General features: G+C 33.2%; 1 protein-coding gene across 3 annotated transcripts in view; it reads left to right on the top strand.

Moving 5' to 3' along the window:
- LOC108916511 (lachesin) overlaps positions 1 to 23,169 on the top strand; it is a 179,380-nt gene that overhangs the window by 127,010 nt on the left and 29,201 nt on the right. For 2 of the 3 annotated variants that reach the window (XM_018722788.1, XM_018722795.2), the window contains one exon: positions 8,951 to 9,090. In XM_018722788.1, coding sequence (XP_018578304.1) covers positions 8,951 to 9,090 — 140 coding nt within the window. The remainder of the gene's footprint in view (positions 1 to 8,950; positions 9,091 to 23,169) is intronic. The other variant, XM_018722804.1, reaches the window with a different exon arrangement.

The following is a 23,169-nucleotide window of genomic DNA, read 5'->3' as shown; positions in this document are numbered from 1 at the left end:
ATTATTATTATTATTTAGAATTTAAATAGAACAATTTCTTTTGCTACGTTGTTTTTAACGTGAGCCCAGTCATTTCAATCGGATGAACAGTGAACGCCACGCCGCCAATGCCTTTCTACCTCGGGTATCGAATGCGGTTAATTCCAAGAAGGTGGCGCAGGGGTCTTCTTGGAATTCTATCGACAAATATCGTACGTACTTGTACTGTAAATTAGTTCAAATCCGTTGTTACCATAATTTTTCAGCTATTTTGTTCAGTTTAGAATTATTGTAATTAATCTAATATCACGTACTTTCATGTATTGCATATTTTCTAAATGAAAACATTAAAATTATTGTCAAATACTCAATACTTGAGAGATAAATGAAATTATTGTTGCGAAATATTTCTTATCGCGTGTGACTGGCGACTTCGCCATTTTTTAGAAAATTTCGCTTCGGATTTTTTACAAATAATTTGTAACCGTAATCATTTCCGTTCACAAAGTAGCCGTATAAAATCGCGTATTATTTGTTAATAAGATTACTAGCGTAAAAATTCCTCATACATAATTCAAAGCGAATTGCTTATATAAACCGCTCCTAATATTCCGCAAAATGTAACTATCTTCTCCCGGAATCTAGTTTCAAGTGCTCCCGGTAGAAAACAGAATTATGTGTCTTTCCATACGTTAGTTATGAGTTTGTATTCAGATTTTATGTGGATACACACCACTCGTGATAAAATTATTGGAATATTATTATGTAAATTTGGGCGTACTTTATTGCAGCCTGTTTTGATTTATAGATTTTACAGAAAACGATGATCCCCCCGCCATGTTTAGCACTTTATTTAAGCCTCTAAATAATAACACAATTACCTTTCGCTCTCGTGTCATTTTTTTCATTCACGAGTACGTTTTAAAAACCGTTGGCCCACATATAAAAGATGTTGGGAAGAAAAGAATAAGTAAACACCTTTTGTTTATTTTAAGATTACTTTTGCAGTTTAAATAAGACGATTGAGCATTACTCGACGACTAGTTCGTTTTAACACATAATCGTGTTGATTTTGAGTTAAAATTTACTCGGCTCTTTTACGGCGTGCTTACATTTTTGTACTGGGCAATATTAATACAGGAACGAGCTGCTGTTTCATAGTCTTGTGGAAAACAAATATTGTTGAGGGTGCAAAACGGTAGCCGCAGGTTTATTTTAACTTTATATTAAAAAGAAGCAGGAAAACTAAGTTGTGAAACCACACAAATTCACTGTTAATAAGACTAGACTTTGTAGAGCTTTGTATATCTAGTAGTTGGAGTTCAACGCAAGGCATCGCACAAAAGGTTTAGATTTTTAGATCTGAACTTCCGTTATTGGCTAAATACCCCAGTAATAATGGAATTTACAATAATATGGCGTAATTGAAATAGGTTCGGTTCGGTTGTACGAAGTTGGGGCCTGGAAAGTTAAATCTTTAATAAAGTGGTGGTTCTTAATAAACTTGGCATTCCTTTGATTACCAGTTGCTCGGCGGGTGGGTGGGGGGATGTGGGGGGGCCGTGGGGTTCCAACCGACGACATGTCTACTACTGACTACTGGCGATGACACCGCAAGCCACTGCGGCGAACCGCTTACGTCATTTTCACAAACACATCTCCATGTTGCCTCTTTAGGCCCACATCCCTGCGACCACGGATACCCGAACAGCCCTGCAATCAATTAAACACGTTTTTTACCTCTCTTCCGAAAAATCCTTAAATCATAAACGGAAAACTTCAGCCATCAGCAGCATTTTTTTTTTATTATTAATATCATTAACATTTCCACAAAACGATCGAATATCAATGAAAAAAATACCTGTACTTGTTAAATGTTTCAATCATAAAAAACGACGACTTTATTGACATAGATACAAAATGATTGTTATTACATCTTTGCGCAATAGACACCCGCTGTGCTACAGCTTCCTTTCTGCTAATGGTACATTTATCAGTGTCTTACGTAAAAGATTCTGACATTTATGAAGAAAAATATAAATTTAATCAAAGACGTCTTGTCTTGCTCTAGAAATGCCAGCTCTGGAGTGATGCAAAATATAGAGAAAATCGTGTACGGGTCGGTGGAGTACCTTGCATCGTTGCAATTTTAGCTTCTATAGTTTCATATGAGAGAGATATCGCCTGTAAAATAAAATGAAATGTATGCATCATAATAAAAGTTGTACACATTCCTGGAAGGTAAGAAAGTATCGACATTGTAAGCATTCCATTTTCCCAGCTTGATATTAATATTAAAACTTTAGTGTTTTAGATTTACTAGCCCTGCTGATGGCGGACACTTGGATGGGAGTTTTAGGGAGCTCTATCCTAATTAGTAATGGGGAAAAATTAATAATACCTATATATATCCGCCGGTTTTGTTACATCTATTTACACAGTATTGACAAGTAGATGCTATTGGCATAATCCCCAATTATATTCTCCTTTGAGGCTTGACTTGAGCTTAATGCATTGTCCTTATAACCGCCTTAGAACAGTGGTCCCGCAATGTGAGAACCAACCTCAGTTCAGCAAATGTGAAAACTGAAATCGTGGCTGGGTATTATCGGAAATGAACTGTGTTACATGCATAATAAATCCCCTTTGATATGTTCATATTGGACGTGTTTAAATATTAATTGAACTGTAGAAATAACACTTTTTAATTGTACAATTCGTTAAGCGTTTTGTTTAGCTTTAATTAATTTTATAATAATGTCATTTTGTGACTCCGCCATACACAGATCCAGATAAATTTAAAATAAATTGTCAAAAAATAAGTTCGCTGCGTACATCGTACGGGATCTGTTGTTTTAATTAATTAAGGCCGTTTCGATATTATCGGGTTTTAATGAAATTGTGCGTAAAACTAGTTGCATCCGGAAATACTTAACGGAATATTTGTGAACTGTTCGGTAACTTCCCTAATATACCCTGAGTTTTGGAATAACTGAGCAGTGTTACAGCGGCCCAGAATTCAACAAGTCATTCAGTGAAATAATTTTCATTGTGTATACTGTACACGTTTCCTCTTTGTCCGCTATGCGTACCACCCGTAAATCGATTTTTGTCTACAAGACAAAGGCTAAACTCTTCTCCTTAGACATACCGCAACTAATTTGGGTTTTTCCAAAAAAAAAAGCCTGTGAGTTTTTCTAAATTCATTTTGTTAAAGCAGTACAGAAACGGTAATTTCTAACTTTCAATAAATTAAAATACAGGGCGTTAGAAGCTTGACTGCCTTAATTTTAACAGACGATAGAATACATTAAAAAAACCTAAAAAATAATTAGCGTTGTAATAAATTTAAAATTCAATAAAATTCATATCGAGCAATGTGACAACGGCGCAGTGGTTTAGTAACACGAGGTACTAAGGTGTGCAGCAACCGCTAATACGCAATTCAGTTGGTATCTGGATTCGACAGTGTCGGAGTGTTTTTTGCGTACCACTATTTCCGTTTCTTGAGGTGATTTCCAGCGAGTGCGCGAAAATTGGATTCGAAGGTATCGTGCGCGTATTTATTTAAAAACTGGAAAACAATTATCGTCTTGAAATTTACTAATGTTTCACAATAATAGTTGTTTACATTTTTTCAGTAGGTCAAGTCTGTCAAGTGCACACGTGGTATGCATCAGCTGTGTAGAGTTTGTTTAAGCGCTGTTATCGCGTTGTGATGAAACTCCCCAGTACCTTACAACTTTTTACTTCATTTATGATTCCTCTATCTCATGCTAAAGTTAATGGCAGTCAAACTTCTTACACCCTGTAGATTAGATTTCTGGTATCGAAGAGCATTGTTTGAATTCATTTGATAAGATTTTTTAGGACAAAATTTTTAGCTGAATATTCTAATTTTTAAAACAAATTTAGTAGAAAGGGCAATATTTAACATTTTTTGCAATGAATTTTGGCAATCTTTTGAATAAAAAGGCGATTTGGACAATTTTGTTTAAGGGGGGCGTTTTTTCAATTTCGGAATTATTTTACTATTATTAAATAAATAAACGAAGCTATCGTTCATTTCAAAAGTTATTATTTTTTTACATATTAAGCCAAAGTAATCTTATTCTTTCAATATTTTGTTAGTTATTTAATTACGATTTAAATGTAAAATTACAGTAAAAATTCACAAATTATTTTCAACGAGTCCCATTTTGTAGATAATTTTATTCCCTACAAGTTGTGTGTGAGTCACTTTTCGCTAAAATTGATGGTTTTCCCTGCAAAGTGGAAAAACTGTTTTCCTCACTGACTTGTTTAAATAGAAAAGATAGCTATTAAAATTTTTTGACTCGCGAGATGAGAGATGTCTTGTATTATGTTCCTTTAGACAATTTTACAATAATATCGCGGATAGGAATGTTTTCGAGCTTCTCTTTTTTTTTCGCTAATTTTCCTGGTCTAATGGCAATTTTTTTTATATTTAGTATTTTTTTTCTCAAAAAGAAAAAAAATCGCGGTAGACCTTGGTTTATAATAATAAAAATGGTGAATTGTGAAGTACAGTTTTTGGTACTATGCATTTTAAGAAAAAGTACTGATACCGAAATGATTTTTACTAGAAACAGAACGGAACTATCTAAAAGTGAAATGAAATTATAAAAATTGCGTGTCTGGTAATTTGTATGACACCTGATATGCCATATTTTGGAATTAGATTTTTTCAGCACTGAATACATTAGCGGAAATTACTGTTGTATCAATTTGTTTTCGAAATTGTTTACACGATACAGACCAGAATCTATTTTATATTGATGTTCCCTCTGAATATCACATCAAAATGGCAAATAACCCGTTATTTATTTGATAATTATCTAATTACGTATACAAATACACAACGGTATCGACTGTAAACAACGGCGGCTGTTATTGTTATTATTTAATTTTCGATATTAAATTAGAAAGATAGGGAAAAGGTTAAGGTGGGAAACATATCATTTCTTTCCTTTCTACAATAACATTTGAGAGCCGTGTGACTGTTTGCATTGCTAACACCGTTTACACACACCAGTAAAAATGTTTACTTATACTTTCAGTAATAGATAAATGGTATGTTGTTGTAAGGATGAAATGGACCGCACGGCTAGGATATGTAACCTCAAAAGGGACGTAACTGTGAAGTGTGAACACTCGAGCGTCTGAAAATTTTTCTTTAAATTTTTAAATATGCTCCTCTTTAGTGGTCATTTCTCAGCGCTGCTCCCGGATGAAATATTGCAGGACATTCGATGAAATATGACCGAATGCACTCACTTGTCATAAACCCAAATTAGCTCTTTGTATCCGGTGGAAATTATTTGTTATTAATGCTAGGATATATACCACGCCGAGCTATGAGAACTATTTAATATCCACTGTCTACAATACATAATATTCACATATATATTCACAACCATATTGCCAATTGCAAATTATTTACTTATTAAAATTAAACAGAAAGTATCAGTTGATATACTGGGGTCCCGGTACTTGATACAAAAAAGTCGACTACAAATAGATGAGGTCAAAATAATATCAGTTCTTTACATAATTTTTTTTTCAAACGGGCCTTCGTTAACAAGTTGCGTGCCCTCAAAGATGAAAATTAAAAAGTTATTTTTATTTACAGTCTCTAGACTATTAACTTCAGCATAATGCAAATTTGGTGATTGATAACACATGCGTATAGCTTGTTTTCGATGTTGTAGGTGAAACTTCATTATGCCCAGAACGCCAGGGACGGACTATGCCCAATAGTTAACAACCCAGAATTTTTGCATACAATAATAGTGGGTAATAATTTTATAGGTCTATTCGTTTTTGATAAATATCTGAATGGACATCTTATTCTTGTTTTTTTTTTTCTATTTGTGTTATGTGTAAAGTGTGTTTCTCAAATTTTGTTAGTGGAAATTACAATAGCAGACAGTAAGATTTTCTAGGCTCTTATTTTAACAATAGGTACGGTTCTAACATAGTAATTATGTCCAATTAAAAATTAAAAACAAAAAATGGTGGAGGCGCCATTCGATGTGCACTGTGACATAAAATCACAAATATTTCCTAAATTGTTAATTCTACCGAGTTGAACCAAGAGGGTATTATCGTTGGCAAATTCTTCAGGGAACTTATTTTTGATGCAGGCAGATGGCGATCGTCATCTGTGCAAAAATTCTGGGTTGTTAACCATTGGGAATAGTCCATCCCTGGCGTTCTGGGCATAATGAAGTTTCACTTACAACATCAAAAACAAGCTATGCGCATGTGTTATCGATCACCAAATTTGCATCATGCTGAAGTTAATAGTTTAGATACAGTAAATAAAAATAACTTCTTAATTTTCACCGTTGAGGGCCCGTAAATTGTTAACGAAGGCCCGTGTGAAAAAAATTTATATGAAGAACTGATATTATTTTGACCTCATCTATTTGTACCAAGTAACAGGACACCCTGTATATCTAGTTGAATTTTCATAATGATATTTACACAATATTTTTTTAAACTAGTTGCTTTTATTTATATACGAGGTCTGTTCAGAAAATAACCGAACATTTTGAGTTACACGCTAAAGGAGATATTTAGTAATATGCGGTTGGCAGCATTGCTATTGGCAGAACTAACCTTTCTCTCAGTGCAGAGAACGAAACTGCAACGAAAAATAATTTAATAAAAACAGATTTGTTTAGTGTCACCATTTTTTGTCTGTCATTGTAATAATAAAAATAAATAGAGTGTTTTTATGTTTTCTATTTTTATTATACTTTATTTGATTAATTGTTTATTAATCTGATAGGTTTGAAACATTTAAAATCGTTTGAAGATTTTAATAAAACGTATCTGTTACTATTTTTTGAAAGCACAGTGTTTAATTTGTGAATCTCAGTATTGACAACCTCTGACATTGGCCTAGTTAAGGAGAATCCAATTCACCCGATGTGATATGACAACAATTAGCCAGGCGAGCAAAAAAACACTTTAATTCGGCGAAACAAGAACTGTCGAATATATCACCTCTGCATTTTATTACGTTTATTTTATTTTTCAGTTTATCGGTTTACGAGGGGGTATTTGTAATGCGGTAGGTGATTCCGCGACTTTCTGCGTAAAGTTTTAGTTTTTACTGGAATCGAAATAGGGTCTGGATAGTGCAGTGTAATGTTTTATAAAGCTTAATTTTATAGTAAAATTTTAACTAGTTACTAATACAGGATTAATAAAAAAGTATGGAAACCACAAAAAATCTCAGCTGGAAAGCAATTTTGGGATAAATGGTGGCAAAAGTCTCGGCATTTTTCATCTAATTCGATCCGATGGTACCCTTGACCTTGAAGTCAAGGTGCAAGGTCATATCAAGATTAAGTAGTTTTTTTTTAAACGGCGACTCTCCTTTTCGACACCGGTAATGGAAAGAGCAGAAGATTCTGCATTCGAATATGACATTCACCGTGACCTCAAGGTCAGTTCAAGGTCAAATCTAGATTTTTACTATAATTTTGTATCCTTAACTACGGAATCAGAGGGAGTGACAGTACCAGTGGTACTCCTCAGTGACCTTGATTTTGAGGTCAAAGTCGAAGGGACATGTCAAGGTCATATCGGTTTTTGGAGTAGCAACCCCGCATTTCGACGCTTAAAATAAGAGAGAGTAGAATTATACGTGTTATTATGATTTTAAGCCTGACCTTAACGTCAATGGTCAAGGTCAGGTAGAGGTCAAGTGATTATTCCGGCCGCCATATTTTATTTTCGACAATGGAATAGAAGGGACTCGCAATTTTTTAGTGGTCAAGGTTACCATCGGATGCTTAGACTTTCGTCCTCACCATTTATCCCAAAAATGCTTTCCCGCTGAGATTTTTGGGGGTTTCCATACTTTTGACTAACCCTGTATAACTATAAAGGTTAGTTATTTCAGTGCTTAGTGATATTATGAAAAATACATGTATACAAATCAAAAAAGGTAAGAATTGACAGAAAATTTGAATTTACAGGAAAATTTGAAAAAATAGATTAAAAAAATTCAGTCTTCACTACAGAATTTGAGAAAACGAACTTACGTGTTTCTAAAAGTCGAAGGTAGCTTCTGTATGGAAACAAAATTACAATCTATATATAAATAAAATAAAGTAAGAAAAAACTTAAATCAATAAAAACAATACAAAATACTTTTTGTTGTCCACGACTGTACTTTGTGACTATTGCGAAAAATCACCTTTTCACATTGTTAATATCGGTTACAAACCAGTGATGATAATCCCGCTAACCAAGTATTACTCCATAGAAACTAAATTTTCATGATATAATTAGTGAAACGTGATATTCGACGTAATAATTGATAACTCTGATTCGAGAACAGATTAATTAACAATTAAATATCTCGTCTGTACAGGGTGCTCCATATTTTGTTTACATCACTTGATTCTTATTTTTTACTTAACTGAATAATCTCGCGCAAATAGATAATCTGGTCGTTTTCTTAAACAAATAAAATAATTACTTTTTTATTTTTCATGTTCATTGGAATTCCTCGAAACAATATTAAAGATGACGTACTGTACTGACAGCGATTCGCAATTGTTAAATATCTTTATCCTAGGTCTAGATGGCGGTGAAAATAACAGCCAATAGTCGCACAAATACCTCACTTAACTGAGGAATAGTTAGTCGTTTGTGTGTTAAATATTTTAAGCGAATCTTTTGAAGAAAATTTTATAAATACAGGAACTTATCCCATTCTGTTGGATGTCGCTAAAGGGACTGTTAACATCCCCAGAAACTGCCAGGCCGTCGCTGAGAGAAGGAACTTAGTATTCCTGAAAAGTAAAATATTCTCTGGAAGGCTAGAGGAAATATGATTATCTAATACTGCCAACTTAATTGTTATACATAATAAGCTAGGGGATTTGCGTCATGAATTTTTCCTAATAACGTTTGTTGTTTGTTTCAGATGTGGTATCTGCCTTTGAACCTGACTTTCTATATCCTCTGGAAAATTTAACAGTAGCGCAGGGTCGCGACGCTACATTCACATGCGTTGTCAACAATCTAGGGGGATATAGGGTGAGTGGGGATCTCACCACTGCAAGGGTGTGTATTTTTTCTATTTATATTTATGCACCGATGGCGACTTCAAGTTGACTGCGACTGAAGGGTCCATTTTAAAAAGTCACCAAAGAACTTGCAAATAAATTAGCCTCAGATGGAGGCATCTTAATGCGACACGGCATATTTTTACATAATTTCATATAATGACGGGATTCCTAGGCCTCCTTTTTTTGTTAATCTTTTTTTCGCGCCCTACCTACTAGTCTAGCCAAGTCGCGTGAGGATATGAAGCAAAATGGCCTTCATGTGATGTCCGGCTATTGTCACATTTTTTTGTATTTAAAACATTACGAAAAAGATCGTTTACATGAAACAGATTTACAAATAAAATTGAAATATATTTCCAATTTTGTCGTACCTAAAAACAAATGAAATAAAAGTATGTAACGCTGACGCGCTTAGTATATCGACACTTCAGTTCGAAAATAAAAGTAATATCGCGCTCGGAAGGAACATCGAGGAATTACAGGGTGACTTTTGATGGTGGACCTTTCGGTGGTGTCAACTTGACCGTTGGCCTCTGCACCGTCACAGAGCACTGCACTCTGCACTGCACCAGCACAAGCACGTCATCTCCGGAGCACCTTTGCACCAATAAGTTCGACTGAGCCAGTCAAATAGTTCCCCCTGATATTCATACAACTTTTGTCTATTCCAAACATTTTTTGGAGATACGTTTGTAGGACCTTCTTTCAAGATTTGAACAGTGCTGCCAACTGTTAAAAATTTGGTGAACTGTTCTTTAAATACCCCCAGTTTACGGTGAAATCAAACAAGACATTATTTCAAAAGTGTAGTGAAAAACGGGAATTTCCCGTACGCATTTAATTTGTTTGTGAGATAAATTAAAAATTATATGATTTTCCTTCTCATTGAACCAGAACAGACCAGGAGATAGCATTTCCAGTTGCACTTCTTTATAAATATTTCAAAAGAGTAGTAAAAAATTCCATCGATTAATTTAGATATGGTGTTTTGTTTAATAAATCTACTCAAATTTTTGTTACTGCAATTTTTGCTTGTTCTCTTATAGACTACAAGCCCATCGGAAATTTATATGTGGATATAACAATAACTTTAGAAACTATGCCGTCAATTCTTGTTGGTACACAGGTAACCAAACCCTGTCCACCAAGGGGGGTGGTTTTCGGCAAAACATTTTTGTACGGCATTTCTAAAGTATATAGGTTATACAAAAAAAATTAACCTCGATCTAATGCCGTACAAAAATAGCAATACCGAAAGCCAGAACAATTTTTGATTTTCTGAAAATTTTGGCCCGGTTTTTGGTGATTTACTACAGTACGGCATTTATACTGCAAGTTTCGGATTGATACGTAGATAATTATTTTAGTGACGCTGTACGTATCTGCTGATACAGGGGTTAGAAATTCAGGGCACAACCCTCTATTTTAGCCCCATTGTTTCAATTCATTGAAAAATATACGGCATCGATTCCACATAATTATTTAACTCTCCAAATAATTCTTAGCAGTTATGCCGTCTGAAAATTATGGTATTGATTTATAAGTAATTCATGCTGGGTCAAATGACCCCTTGAAAATTTCCGATGGGCTAGTAGTCTATTAGTGCGAGTAATATAATCAAAAGTTGCAGATACACATTTTAATCAAGGCATTAATTTCGGGCGGCAGTAAATCACACAAGATTATTTCTGTAAAAGTTGTTTGCATATTCCGGAGCATCATTCTTAGATTAGTGTTGAAAAAAACCGAAACTACAACGGGCCCCAGAAAGCTAGACAATTTATACACTTTAGGTTATAAATTAAAGTTAAACTAATGTTCGTGAATGTTTCACTTGCTACATTCCGTTTCCTCAAGTAATAGCAGTCTTTGGACGCCATATTCAGTGGCGGGGCGTCGGAAGAAATTGCGGTTAATCACATTTTAAAACTTCTATATTCTATAGTTGAATAAAAAAAAAACACGCGAAGTAATATTACAAACAGCGTATTTAAAAGGGCGTTATGGTAGGATTAAATACCTCAGTTTCGTTGGCATATAGATTTGTGGATTACTGGAAGCGAAATTATTTAGTTAGTGCCATTTAGGGTGTATACATTATTCAACAAAGGCAGTCAATGACAAATACAGGTGGACTGGTTTAGAATTGGTCATAAGGTTTATTTTCTGGCATGGAATTTAGTAAATTTAAATGGCGATATGGACATTAAAAAACATTAAACTGCTATTAAACAGAATATTTAACATTTCGAAATTAATATCTGCAATAAAAATTGGAATATAATGAAAATATTATTTAATTAGATAAAAAGCTATTATGTATGTATCTATTTTTTTATCACTTAACTTTCGAAGAATTTAAAGCACAGTATACACTGTGTCTCAAAATTATGGAACAAAATTCATATTTTTTTTCTATTGGAAATTTAAAGAAATCGCTGAAACAGGTCAATTAGTAAATAGAAATTGTCCCTTTTCTGCAATATTTTCTATTTTTTCGAGCCATGTTCGACAGACCTATAACATTACCGACTTTTTCAGGACGCTTTATATTTTATAGTATAAATAGATAGGCCTTTTAAAAACGAATTCAGCGATATAAGGTTATGCCTACCTTTTTGTCATACACTAATGCAAATAATTAAAGGGTCAAAAGAATTTCCGAAATTTTTCCGTGATTTCTGTATTTAGGTGAAAAATGGTCGTATCGGGAATTAAAAAAAAAGCAATTTGAAGCCCTTAGATTCGAGTTTTTAGATCTCTCGGTCGAAATTTTTTAGGAGCTACGGTTATCATGCAATTCTAAGAAATAGCGCGACAAAAAAATTTGCAAATTTTATTTTCTGAGTCCAAGGACTTGGAAAATCTTTTACACGAATTTTAAAAAACAGAAAATAGAGGGTAATTTATGGTATTTTAGAAAATTAACGGCTAAATTTGAAATATTCACGAAATGACCAATGTTAAGCATGCCTTTTACAGTTCGATATATCCAGAAGAACCCTGTGAAGTTTCATCTCGATCTAGCGAACCGTTTCTTTCTTTCTTTCAAACAGTCAAACTTTTGGAAAAAATTAAAGGGTCACGTTTTTTGAGCTTAAACATTTAATATGAATTTTGTTCCATCATTTTGGGACACAGTGTATTTTATAAGATGTTACTATGTTTCAAAATTTATCTGCGAAAGAATAAACTTTTATTTTTAAGACTGTAAGTAAGGGAAACTGGCAAATTATACAATTTCCTTATAAACTGTTTTATAAGCGGAAAACCTTCTATTCAATAAAGCCGCGATAAAAGCTGAAAACTATTTAAAACAGCTTTTACGAAACATTCTTTAATTCGATGCGGTTTTAAAACTCGCTAATTTTTGATATTATTTACCCTGTGCAAACTTTTTATAGGTGTGCTATGATTATTTCAAAGTAACTAAAATCATTTTTGAACTACGATTTCTAGAAAAAAATAGCGTTTAAAGCTTTTTCATCGGTATATCGACTAAGAGGTACTTAGTATAAAAAGTGAAAATGTGACAAAAGCAACGACGAGTAGCACGTTCTACAGGTGACCTCAGTGGCGTGACAAATCTGTTAAATAATTCATTTGAGCAATTTTAGAAACTGAAACCTTGTGCCAAAACGTTCCGCGCCTTTAGCCCGCCATAGCCGTTGACATTGTCATTACATGAAGAACTGCTTTAAGCTAATTTAATCGTTTTTTTCTTTGTTTTTACTTTATGTACAAAACAGAGCTGCAGATTTTTAACAATAATACTAGGAAGCCTTGAAACTTGTTTCGTACCGTTGTTTGTTTGGATTTTATCGTATTTAATGCAATTGGTTACGCAAAATAACGAATTTGGTTTCAATAGAACAAATTTATTCAATAATGGCTTTGAAAAGACTATATATATATACAAATCCTCTTTTCACGCGTACCAATTTTAAAATCGATCAAAATGAGTTTCTATAAATATGCATTTAAACAATTAAGAGAGATCGTTGGGAATGGGATATTATTCTAGTTTGTTATTATTTATTCACAGTGCATGTGTCGCAATGAAAACGTTTATTGGTCGTGAAAAGGCGTTTATAGATACTCAATAACTTGTTTCGATTACACAGAAATGGGTTTCCGTACGACTTTTTATCCGCTCAGACGCTTAATAGACACCGCAAGCGTTAAAAGTTATTTTTTACTTTTTAATTACTGGCGACGAACGACATAACCCCAAAGTTTTATTCTTAAATTTCACCTAAGCAAATATATTAAGTTAAATTAATGTAATGGCGCAGTATTTTTTAAATGAAATAAAGAGAATACTTTATTAAACGGTACCGGGATTATATTCGGGGTGTTTTATCTAGACCGCATCTATAGGAGCACGACTTTATAACAGTATCGTTGTTTTCTTGAAATATGAAAATCCTGGAGGGTTTCAAGTGCAACGCAATTAAAATTCCAAAGATGTTTTGTGTTTATCATAACATAGTAAACCCCTTGAGATTAAAAATACGAATTCCTTAAATTTCTTTTTAAAAAGCACCACGCAGCATAATGCACTGATTAAATTTTTTCTCGTAGATACAACCATCACTCAGTCACAATCTCACGAAACCCTTTCAAAATATTTTTAGTGTCACTGGTAAACAAGATTTTTACATCGATTTTCATCTTGTGCCTGAGTAGGAAATATAGTACAGGGTGTATCAAATCGATAGGTATAGGTAGCAACATACTCAAATTTTTTTCCTGTTACAAAGCTCTCTTTTTTCTAATAAACTTTTCTGTCCCGTTGAAAAGTTATAAGAAATATCGTCCTAAAGAGTCTCAAAAGAAATACCAACTAAAAATATATAATACCACTTTAAACAACGAACATTCAATTATTTTCCAACGACTACTTGATCCTTTCACCGCTAATGTGATTTTTAGGTGGTATTTGTTTTGAGACCGTTTTTTAACTTTGTTTCTAATTACACCCAGGATGAAATCAAGCTTTAATTGTAAAATTGGGCATACTTACGAAAACAGAAACAAAGTGAACTTGTTTTATCTCTATGCTTATTTCAGAGAATAGAAGTTTAAATAGCCACACCTACACCTCTCAATTTCAGACACGAACCAAACAGCAACTTTGTATATCAAAGGACTCACTTGAGGCATCTTTTACCAAAACTACAGATGGTACATATTTTTCAGAAATATTTTACCTTTCTCAAACTATGCGAAAATGAGGTGCTCTTTACTTTGCGCATTTGAAAACATTTATGGAAAGTTTAGTATTTTCAAGTTTATAATTTTCATCTTGATGTCGTGGTTATTAATTTTGCTCGGGGGTATTAAACTTGTTTTTTTAGGAAAGCCAAAAAGGGAATCCGTCCGTTAAATTTCAATTTGTGCCCCTGTATTAAAATAACTTAATGTTTTGGTGAATCTTATTAAGACAATATACCGAAAGGAAATTTAATATAATTGGTTGACAGGCGGTGTACTACACGTGGCATCTTGGATTTCCGATGCATGCTACCCGAAGCTATAACCCAGATGGGACAATAGCTGTAAAATTGAAACTTAATGAGGTGTGAGCGTTTTAAATTGATATTTAAAAGAACGAAAATAACCTAGACTTGAACAGCAATCTGATTTAAGAAACAGTCTTCTCTATAATGAGTGTAGTCCCAACTTTTCGTTATTCAAATCAGTGACTCGTTAAATTATAATGTACCTCTGGCTTTATCCTCGGTGATATCTAGAGCAAACCGCCAAATGGATACTTACTTTGTACAAAAACACGTATTTTTTTAAAGAAATGCTTCCTTTACGGAAGGCAAATTATTTGTTATATTTAATATTTTTATAATAAATTGAAATGAAATCATTTCCCGAAGCTCGTGTCGGAAAAATGCCCACAAAAGTTTCGTATTCAATATAACTGATTTTACTGATGTTTCCAATCAGTATTCTGCATTTATAAGTCTTTCCGAAGTTGAACATGTATAAAAACGCCTAGTAATAAAATTTAATGAGTTTCATATTCGTCCCTAAAAAAGTTTTCTGCTAAAGGTAAAAAATTATAATAATTTGTATACAGGGTATAGCAAATGTACCGGAACGGCAGAATAACTCGGCGGGAGAGCATTTTAGAGAAAAATGTTAAATACAAATGTTTCAGGATTTCTCCCTGGGTATCCGATGGTGACCTTGACCTTGACCTTGCCCTTAACCCTGAAGATCATTTCAAGGTCAAATGTGATTTTTTCAAATGGGATCCTATACTTTTAACCCCAGAAATGAAAAGAGCGGAAATTTCACGTCACATTTGCCCTTGAAATGATCTTCAAGGTCAAGGTCACCATCGGGTAGCCAGGGAGAAATCCTGAAACTTTTGTATTTAACATTTTTCTCTAAAATGCTCTCCCGCTGAGATATTCTGCCGTACCGGTACTTTTGCTATACCCTGTATAATGTGTATATGTATATGTATATGTATATGTGTATATTAGTAAACAAAATATTCTCCCTTTCGCAATTGCAATATGAATGATTAATAGAAGGCGCATATAATAAATTAAAATTACCTGAATCACACCAAATTCCGCATTGCTGCACTGCACTGGTAGGCCGTTTTTTGACAACTGAATTTATGGCCAGGTCGCCCAGTGCGGCTGTGTTTGTGCCGCGTTTGCCCGCGCGCTCGTTTTTCAACTAGGCGACCAGACCTGTATATGGGTATGGCTAAATAAATATGGGAACAAGTTTTTCAAATATTTCAATGCCGAGTTGCTGCGTCAGCGACCGAACCTACCATATTTTTTTTTCTATAAAACACAACAGGAGAACAAGATACAACTCAAAATCAAAATTTGTATTTTTCGCAGTAGTAAACAATAATGCTAAAATTAATACCGTATTTGAAAATAGTATCACGTGATTCAGATTATTTTATTGGTACTCATTTAACGCAAAAACATTTTGTACCATATTTTTTTGTTTAAGTCCCATTTCAATACAAACCAAGTTACCAGTGGCGGCTCTTGACTTTAGGGCCAGGAAGGGCGGAAAAATTTCCGTATAAAATATTTAAAAAAAAATTAAATGCTACAATTTTCTTTCAAGAAAACATAAGTTTGATTATAATATGCTACATTTGTCTTGAATATTTCCTACATTAATACTAAATATTAAATATACATATATATTTTAAGGAACTGGTAGTTTTGCAACAAATATACTTGCTGTTTATGATGAACTGTAGAGATATTTAGCTAAAGTCCGAGATAATAAATTTTAAAATAATAATAATACAAATAATATAAATTCTAAGAAAAATTATAGATTACAGCAAATATTTCACATAGTTTGACGAAAGTTTGAATAGAATAAAATAACATTTACGGTAAATAATTCTATTTAAAACTATCTGCTCATTTGATCCAAATACTTTTTTTTCAGTGTAGGTACCTATCTAATCTAATCTAATGTTTATTGCATACTTTTAATTTATCTGAACATTACATGTGCGTTGGAATTGAATCAGTTTTGTTACTGTTTTTTTTTTTACTATTCTATGTGAAACAAACCGATGGAAGTGCTAGATAATGAAAAATTCAAAGGAGAGGAGAATACTGTCGTCGGATCGTTATCTACCTTCAACTCGTACAGACATCAAATGAAAAGTACTCACATATTTTGTACAGAGAGAAGGTTGCCAGGAATTACATTTAATACGCGTGATTGTTTAATTTCATTATTAGCCTTTTCCATTACTGACATGTTTCATAAAACTTTTTAGAGGTCGGATCTCACGTTTCTTGACGTCAATATCTGGGTCGACTCTGGCCCGTTTCCTTTCACCCCGTTATTAGTTATAAGTTATGTTTTTAAGAATCACTATTTTCCAAGGTATAAAAAAACTGTTCAATAAATTCATTCTCACAAATTTGATTTTGTATTTATTTTATTCTAATTTAATTACAGAATGACGAACTATGAAAATAAATATAAACACTACAATTTACCAAATGTGAACTAATTTGAAACGACTTGTCTGTTCGAAAGCTAGTCAAAATACATTACTAAATGATGTAAAATATTCTGCATTATTTAATTTTTTGTTTATGTTGATATTAGGTGAGAGAAATTTTATTGTTTTTATAATTCCACTTCCTAGAGCAGACATGGCAATTTTTTGTAAAATTTCAACCGTCTTTTGAATCCGGCGAATAGCCTCGGATTGATCGCGACGGGCGGAATATAATTTGGAAGATAACGCTTAAAGTATTATGGGTAGCGGCCCTGATATTTTTATCACTTTAATTCGGACGATATATCAAAAATTTCGTACATAAATATGTACATATTTCCGCAGGGCAGCATTCTCTCTCTTTTAGATAAGTGTTCAGAGGATCTGATGCGACCTGTGTCGAAGGTGAATAATGGTAATCTTGTTTGCATATGAAAGCTGCGCTATGCCGTCCCGTAGTTCCGTAACTGGCCCAAACCCGTTGCTCTGGCTTCGCTACCATGTCACAAACAGGCTAGATAGCTTCTCGCGATCGCGATACCATCAAATCCTTCGCTTTCACCATAAATGGCACTGAAATATATTCTTCGGGGGTTATCTTCTTGGTTTCATACACAAATTGTGTTTTAACGCGAAACAAGTAATATGACGGAGGCCTTTCGGACCAGCATTCAATCGGTACGATTGTAAAATCGCCACGAAAACCTGAAATCGCTAATAAAGTAAGTAATGTTTAATTAATTTCATCACTAAAATTAACAGTAACGTCAAGATCAAATTTTTCTATTATCTTTCGATTAATTTCACTATCCTTCCTAAAGTTTTCCAAACATCGGTAAATTAAAAAATTCTCTAGTCAGTAGACACAAGATATTAGTTGTTTTATTTTTGAGGGAGTTAAAAACCTAACCTCAAATAAGTTATATCATAAAATGTCACTATGTAAAGTCGTAACTAGCGACATCTAGCAGATGGTCAGAAACAAACAAGATTAACGAAATTAGTACACCAGCGACTTGTAGTAAATTTCAACGCATTATTTTGTATTTTGGAAAGATAGTTAAATTTTATAATAAAACATCTTTGGCGAACATAAAAATGTCCTATCAGTCTCAGAACCTGTGGTACCTTTTTCCAAAACACCTTGTAGTTGTTTTTAAAAAATCTCAAGGGTGTTTAGTGAATGCTTCAAATATTAAATAATCTTTTTACTATTTCACTGGTATTTATTTTATTTGTATGATATTGGGAGGACTAGATGGCTGGCTGTATCGATTTTTATTTATATTAAACAGGTAGAACTATTATTATATATGTGTAAGAATGTACCGAGAGATCCTGAATGATTGAAGCGTTTGGGGAACGCAGCCTGTTTCTACTACCATCTTTAGCATATAAAAATCTGTAGTATCGACAGAGACAGGCACATGCTGCGATCTCCAAACACTTCAATCATTCTGGATCTCTCTGTAGAACAGATTTTAAATTGCAAATTGTTATCATTTTTTATCACTACTTTTTTTAAGTCGTTGACCACTACTATTGGTCGTTATGGCACTGCCATCAGTTTATTAACATAAGACATGAATAATAGCCAATTTTGACTTAATTAAAGTTCCAAATTCTGAAGTTGATTAAACAAGGGAGAAATTATGCTATTCAATTACTCTTTTTATAAATATTTTATGTTTATATAACATTTTATACAGGGTGTTAGAAGTTTGACTGCCTTAATTTTTACAGGCAATAGAATACATTAAAATAAACAAAAAAATCTTATATGATGTGGGTCCTAAATTGAACCATTCCGAGAAAAAATTTATCAAAATCTCCAAGGAATATTGACAAAACTACATGTATAGAATACCATAGAATAAAATGTTTGTCACTTTTTTTAACTTCTTTATGCTTAATTCTATAAAATAATTAGCGTTGTAATAAATTTAAAATTCGATAAAATTCATATCGAGCAATGTGACAACGGCGCATCGGTTTATTAATACGAGGTACTAAGGTGTCCAGCAACCAACAATACGCAATTCAGTTGGTATCTGGATTCGACCGTGTCGGAGTGTTTTTTGCGTACCACTATTTCCATTCTTGAGGTGTTTTCCAGGTAGTGCGCGAAAATTGGATTCGAAGGTGTGTGCATCGAAAATGGTGGTGGACATTTTGAGCATATGTTTATTTTGTACTTGTGGGTTTAAAAATTTTACGTAGATTATTTGGACGATGTGAATCTTTGGGTGCTTTAATTACATATTTTTCAAATACGTAATTTGATTAAAAGTTAAGTTCCTGTTTTAAGAAACTCATAATTACTAAAATTTGAGCTAAAATTTAAGCACAACACTATCTTCGTACTATAAAATCGGTACATTTTATTTTATTTATTTAACAATTGTCTTGAAATTTACTAAATATTTCACAATAATAGCTGTTTACATTTTTTCCGAAGGACAAGTCTGCCGCGTGTACACGTGGTGTGCATCAGCAGGTTAAGCGCTGTTGTCACGTTGTGATGAAACTTCCCCATATTAATACTCGCTGTATTTTGAAAACTGTTAATCTTACACCGCTGTAATATACAAATTTTTTGTTCATTTATGATTAGTATATCTTCTATCTCGTGCTGAAGTAATGGCAGTCAAACTTTTTACACCCTGTAGATAAAATAGAATTACAAAAAAAAGTAAGCTGTATAGTTAATTTTTGATCTTATGCTAGAACTTTTTTGAGGTTAGGTTTTACAGCGTATGTCGTATATTATGATGCAAAATCTCACTTTGATTAAAAACGCTGTTCTTGTTGAAATCACTGCAAACACACTACGTTCTGATTAGAGCTTTATAATTATTTTATAATGATGTTTTTGCGGTTTGTTCAATGAACAACAGTTTTGTGCATCAATTAATTATAGACATACGTATTTTGTAATTCACTCTTCTGTCTTTGCCGATGTATATTTTGTTATGTGGCTATTAAATTCCTTAAAGTGTTTGAACATATGCGACATACGTTGTGCTGAAGTTGAAAATTGCGTACGATTTCTAATTTTTTTGTAAAAATTTTATATTTTTTTTGTCAACATATTTTTTCAATAGATTTTATCTCTGTTAAAAGTCAATAAAATAAAGCAGTAAGAAACGTGATTTGCGCACCGTCATAATTATGTATTACTCAGCTGGCAGATAAATGTTTAAAGCATATACACAGCATATTCCAAAATTTTAATAAAAATGTCAAATTTAATTCAATTCCTGAAAATATCAATAGTTTATATGTTTCTTAGTTGTACTATACAAAGGCGTTATAGTTACTACATCAACATTTCGTGTATATGTGACGGATATTTTGATATACCCCCATTTTTTAATATGGTTGCGTAACATTGGCGCATTCGCCATTCTATAGAAAAAAATAAAAATAATCGCAGTTCAATGATTTTTAAATATTTGATATATTTTAAATGACAGCGATGTAAAATTATATATTGGAGACTTAACTTATACAGAGTGTGTCATAATTACATTTCCCGGACGATAAACAGAATGACATTTATACTGGATGTTTATTAAGTACTTGTACAAACTTTAAAGTGTAAAGATTAAAAGTTAAGTTCCTGTTTTAAGAGATTTATAATTACTAAAATTCGAGTTAAAATATAAGCAGAATGCTATCTTCGTACTACAAAATCGATACATTTTATTTTATTTATTTAAAAACTTGAAAACGATTGTCTTGAAATTTACTAAATGTTTCACAATAACAGCTGTTTACATTTTCTCCGTAGGACAAGTCTGCCGCGTGTACACGTGGTCTGCATCATCAGGTTAAGCGCTGTTGTCACGTTGTGATGAAACTCCCCAATATTAATACTCGCTGTATTTTGAATACAACTTTTTTGTTCACTTATGATTACCCTATCTGATGCTGAACTAATGGTAGTCATACTTCTTATAGCCTGTATAGAAATGACTCTTTTCAATGTTGCTGTGTCAGCCAATTAGCAAAAGAAGATATTCAATATTACAAAACATAGAACGATTTTGTAACTAAAAGGGAAAAGTTTCCTTCTTTCGGTATTAAATAACACGGTATATACTGATTTCGTTTTCCACTTGACTAAACTTTCGATTCCATTTGGCTAGTCCGAACAGCCCGAACAAATGATATTTTTTACCTCTTTTAACATTCGTAATTGCAATGTAATTAGTTTGGCGAGGAATTTCATCAAGCCGAGATAAAAGTTGACATAAAAATTCTTTATTTGTTACTTTCCACGTATGCCGTCCTTTTCAAAATTAAACGATGTCCAGGCTGCCTCGCAAAGAGTTGAATAATTTAAAAGGCACCTCTTTCGAACCTTATTTTTTAACTGTGATGAAAATTCTTAGATGTTAATTTTCTCGCTGTTGTTTAATTTGAATTAATTTTGTAACATTTTATATTAAAAAAAGCGATTCAAAGTCTGTTTCTAATTGTATTAGATATTCTACTGGGGAATATTGTATTATCGGTGTTTAATAAAAATTCTTGTTAAATGAAAATGGTCAATTAAAAGGACTATGCCCGGTCAGCCGTTCTCAGTATTCCAGTAGTAGTATATCATGGTTAACACAACTAGTCATTAATCTTCACATTAGATCTCGAGAGACAGGCAACATTTAAACGTTAACTTTTTGCGCTTTTTCAGCCCCCACTTCTTGCAAAGAGCAACACAGGTTGTAACTAAATCATAACAGGGAGTTTGCGATGCAATTAGCACACATGGCACTTACCCCTTTTAGTTCGGCGAGAAGTACGCTATTGTCATTGAATTATGTCGCTTACTTTAAGTCAAATAGAAAGTGAACACGTTTTAATAGACCACTTCCTCTGGACCCCATTCTAACTGCCTCTGTCGGAGTTTTAAAAATTTCGCGTTTCCTAAATTTAGACTGACAAAACTATGAGCCGCTGTAGCACCTTTCGCGTTAAAGTTCGAAGGAAAAACTTTTAATATAAAACTTGTTAAACTTCCAGCACTAAACTTAAATTTATGTTATACGGTGTGTTTACCTTTAGTAAAAGGTTAATAACAGGATTCCTTTCTGTCCGCTACTCCAAATTTCAGAAAATAGAGCTCGCAATTAATTCACTGGGAATTTCGGATATTCAGCTTCGTAGTGGAATTCAGAATTATGTTTGGTTGTCTCTCTTGGTCTTCGAAAAAAAACAAAACAAATGTATATAATATACATTAGCGCTGTGGCCATTTTAAAAAGTCAAAATGGCGGACCTCAAAATGTCTGTCAACATGCAGAAGCAACAAGTCTGATGATTTTTAACTCGAAAATTAATTAATATGTCAAATAATCTAAAGAATTTGCAAATAAACAGATTTCTAGTAGATTTGTACACGGTTCTGACCGCCATTTTGGTTTTTGTTGTCTCACAAAAACACTGTTTACCTACAGTATCATTTTTCCAAGATAGCAGACTCCTTAACATAAATATTTGTGTGGATTGAAACGGGTTCATTGATTATAAACAAGCACTTCATGTCCCGTATCTCATTTCTTCTGCACATTGACGGCCATTTTGAGATCCGCCATCTTGGTTTCCCAAAATTCAAGTATTCAGGAACAAATTAAAGTTTTTTGGCGACAAAGCGCAGAAACCGTCAGTTCTTTTGTTATTATAAACAATTTTTGCAAAAGGTTGTTAGTTATGCAAATTAACAGACATTTTGAGATCCGCCATCTTGATTTTTCAAAACGGTCACAGCTCCATAAAAATTACACACATATAGCTACAAAATGAGCCGAACTCTGAATGGGGGTCATACTTATGTCGATGCTACCTTTGATCCTTACACATGTGAAAATTTTCATACCCCGCCGCTGGAAAGGCTAGCTTAACCTCAAACTCAAGTATATCCCTTTATTTTTTTATAACCAATAGTAGTCAATATTCAGTAAATTATGCAAAAAAATATATTTTTTAAAACACTCCACACTGACATAAATATAATATGGTGACTTTAAAATAACACGTGGCTAAGTC

This window comes from Anoplophora glabripennis, unplaced genomic scaffold (genome assembly GCF_000390285.2).
Source record: "Anoplophora glabripennis isolate ALB-LARVAE unplaced genomic scaffold, Agla_2.0 scaffold2, whole genome shotgun sequence".
Lineage (NCBI taxonomy): Eukaryota > Metazoa > Arthropoda > Insecta > Coleoptera > Cerambycidae > Anoplophora > Anoplophora glabripennis.
The sequence above is the reverse complement of the archived record's forward strand: the minus strand, read 5'-3'. Positions and strand labels throughout refer to the sequence as shown.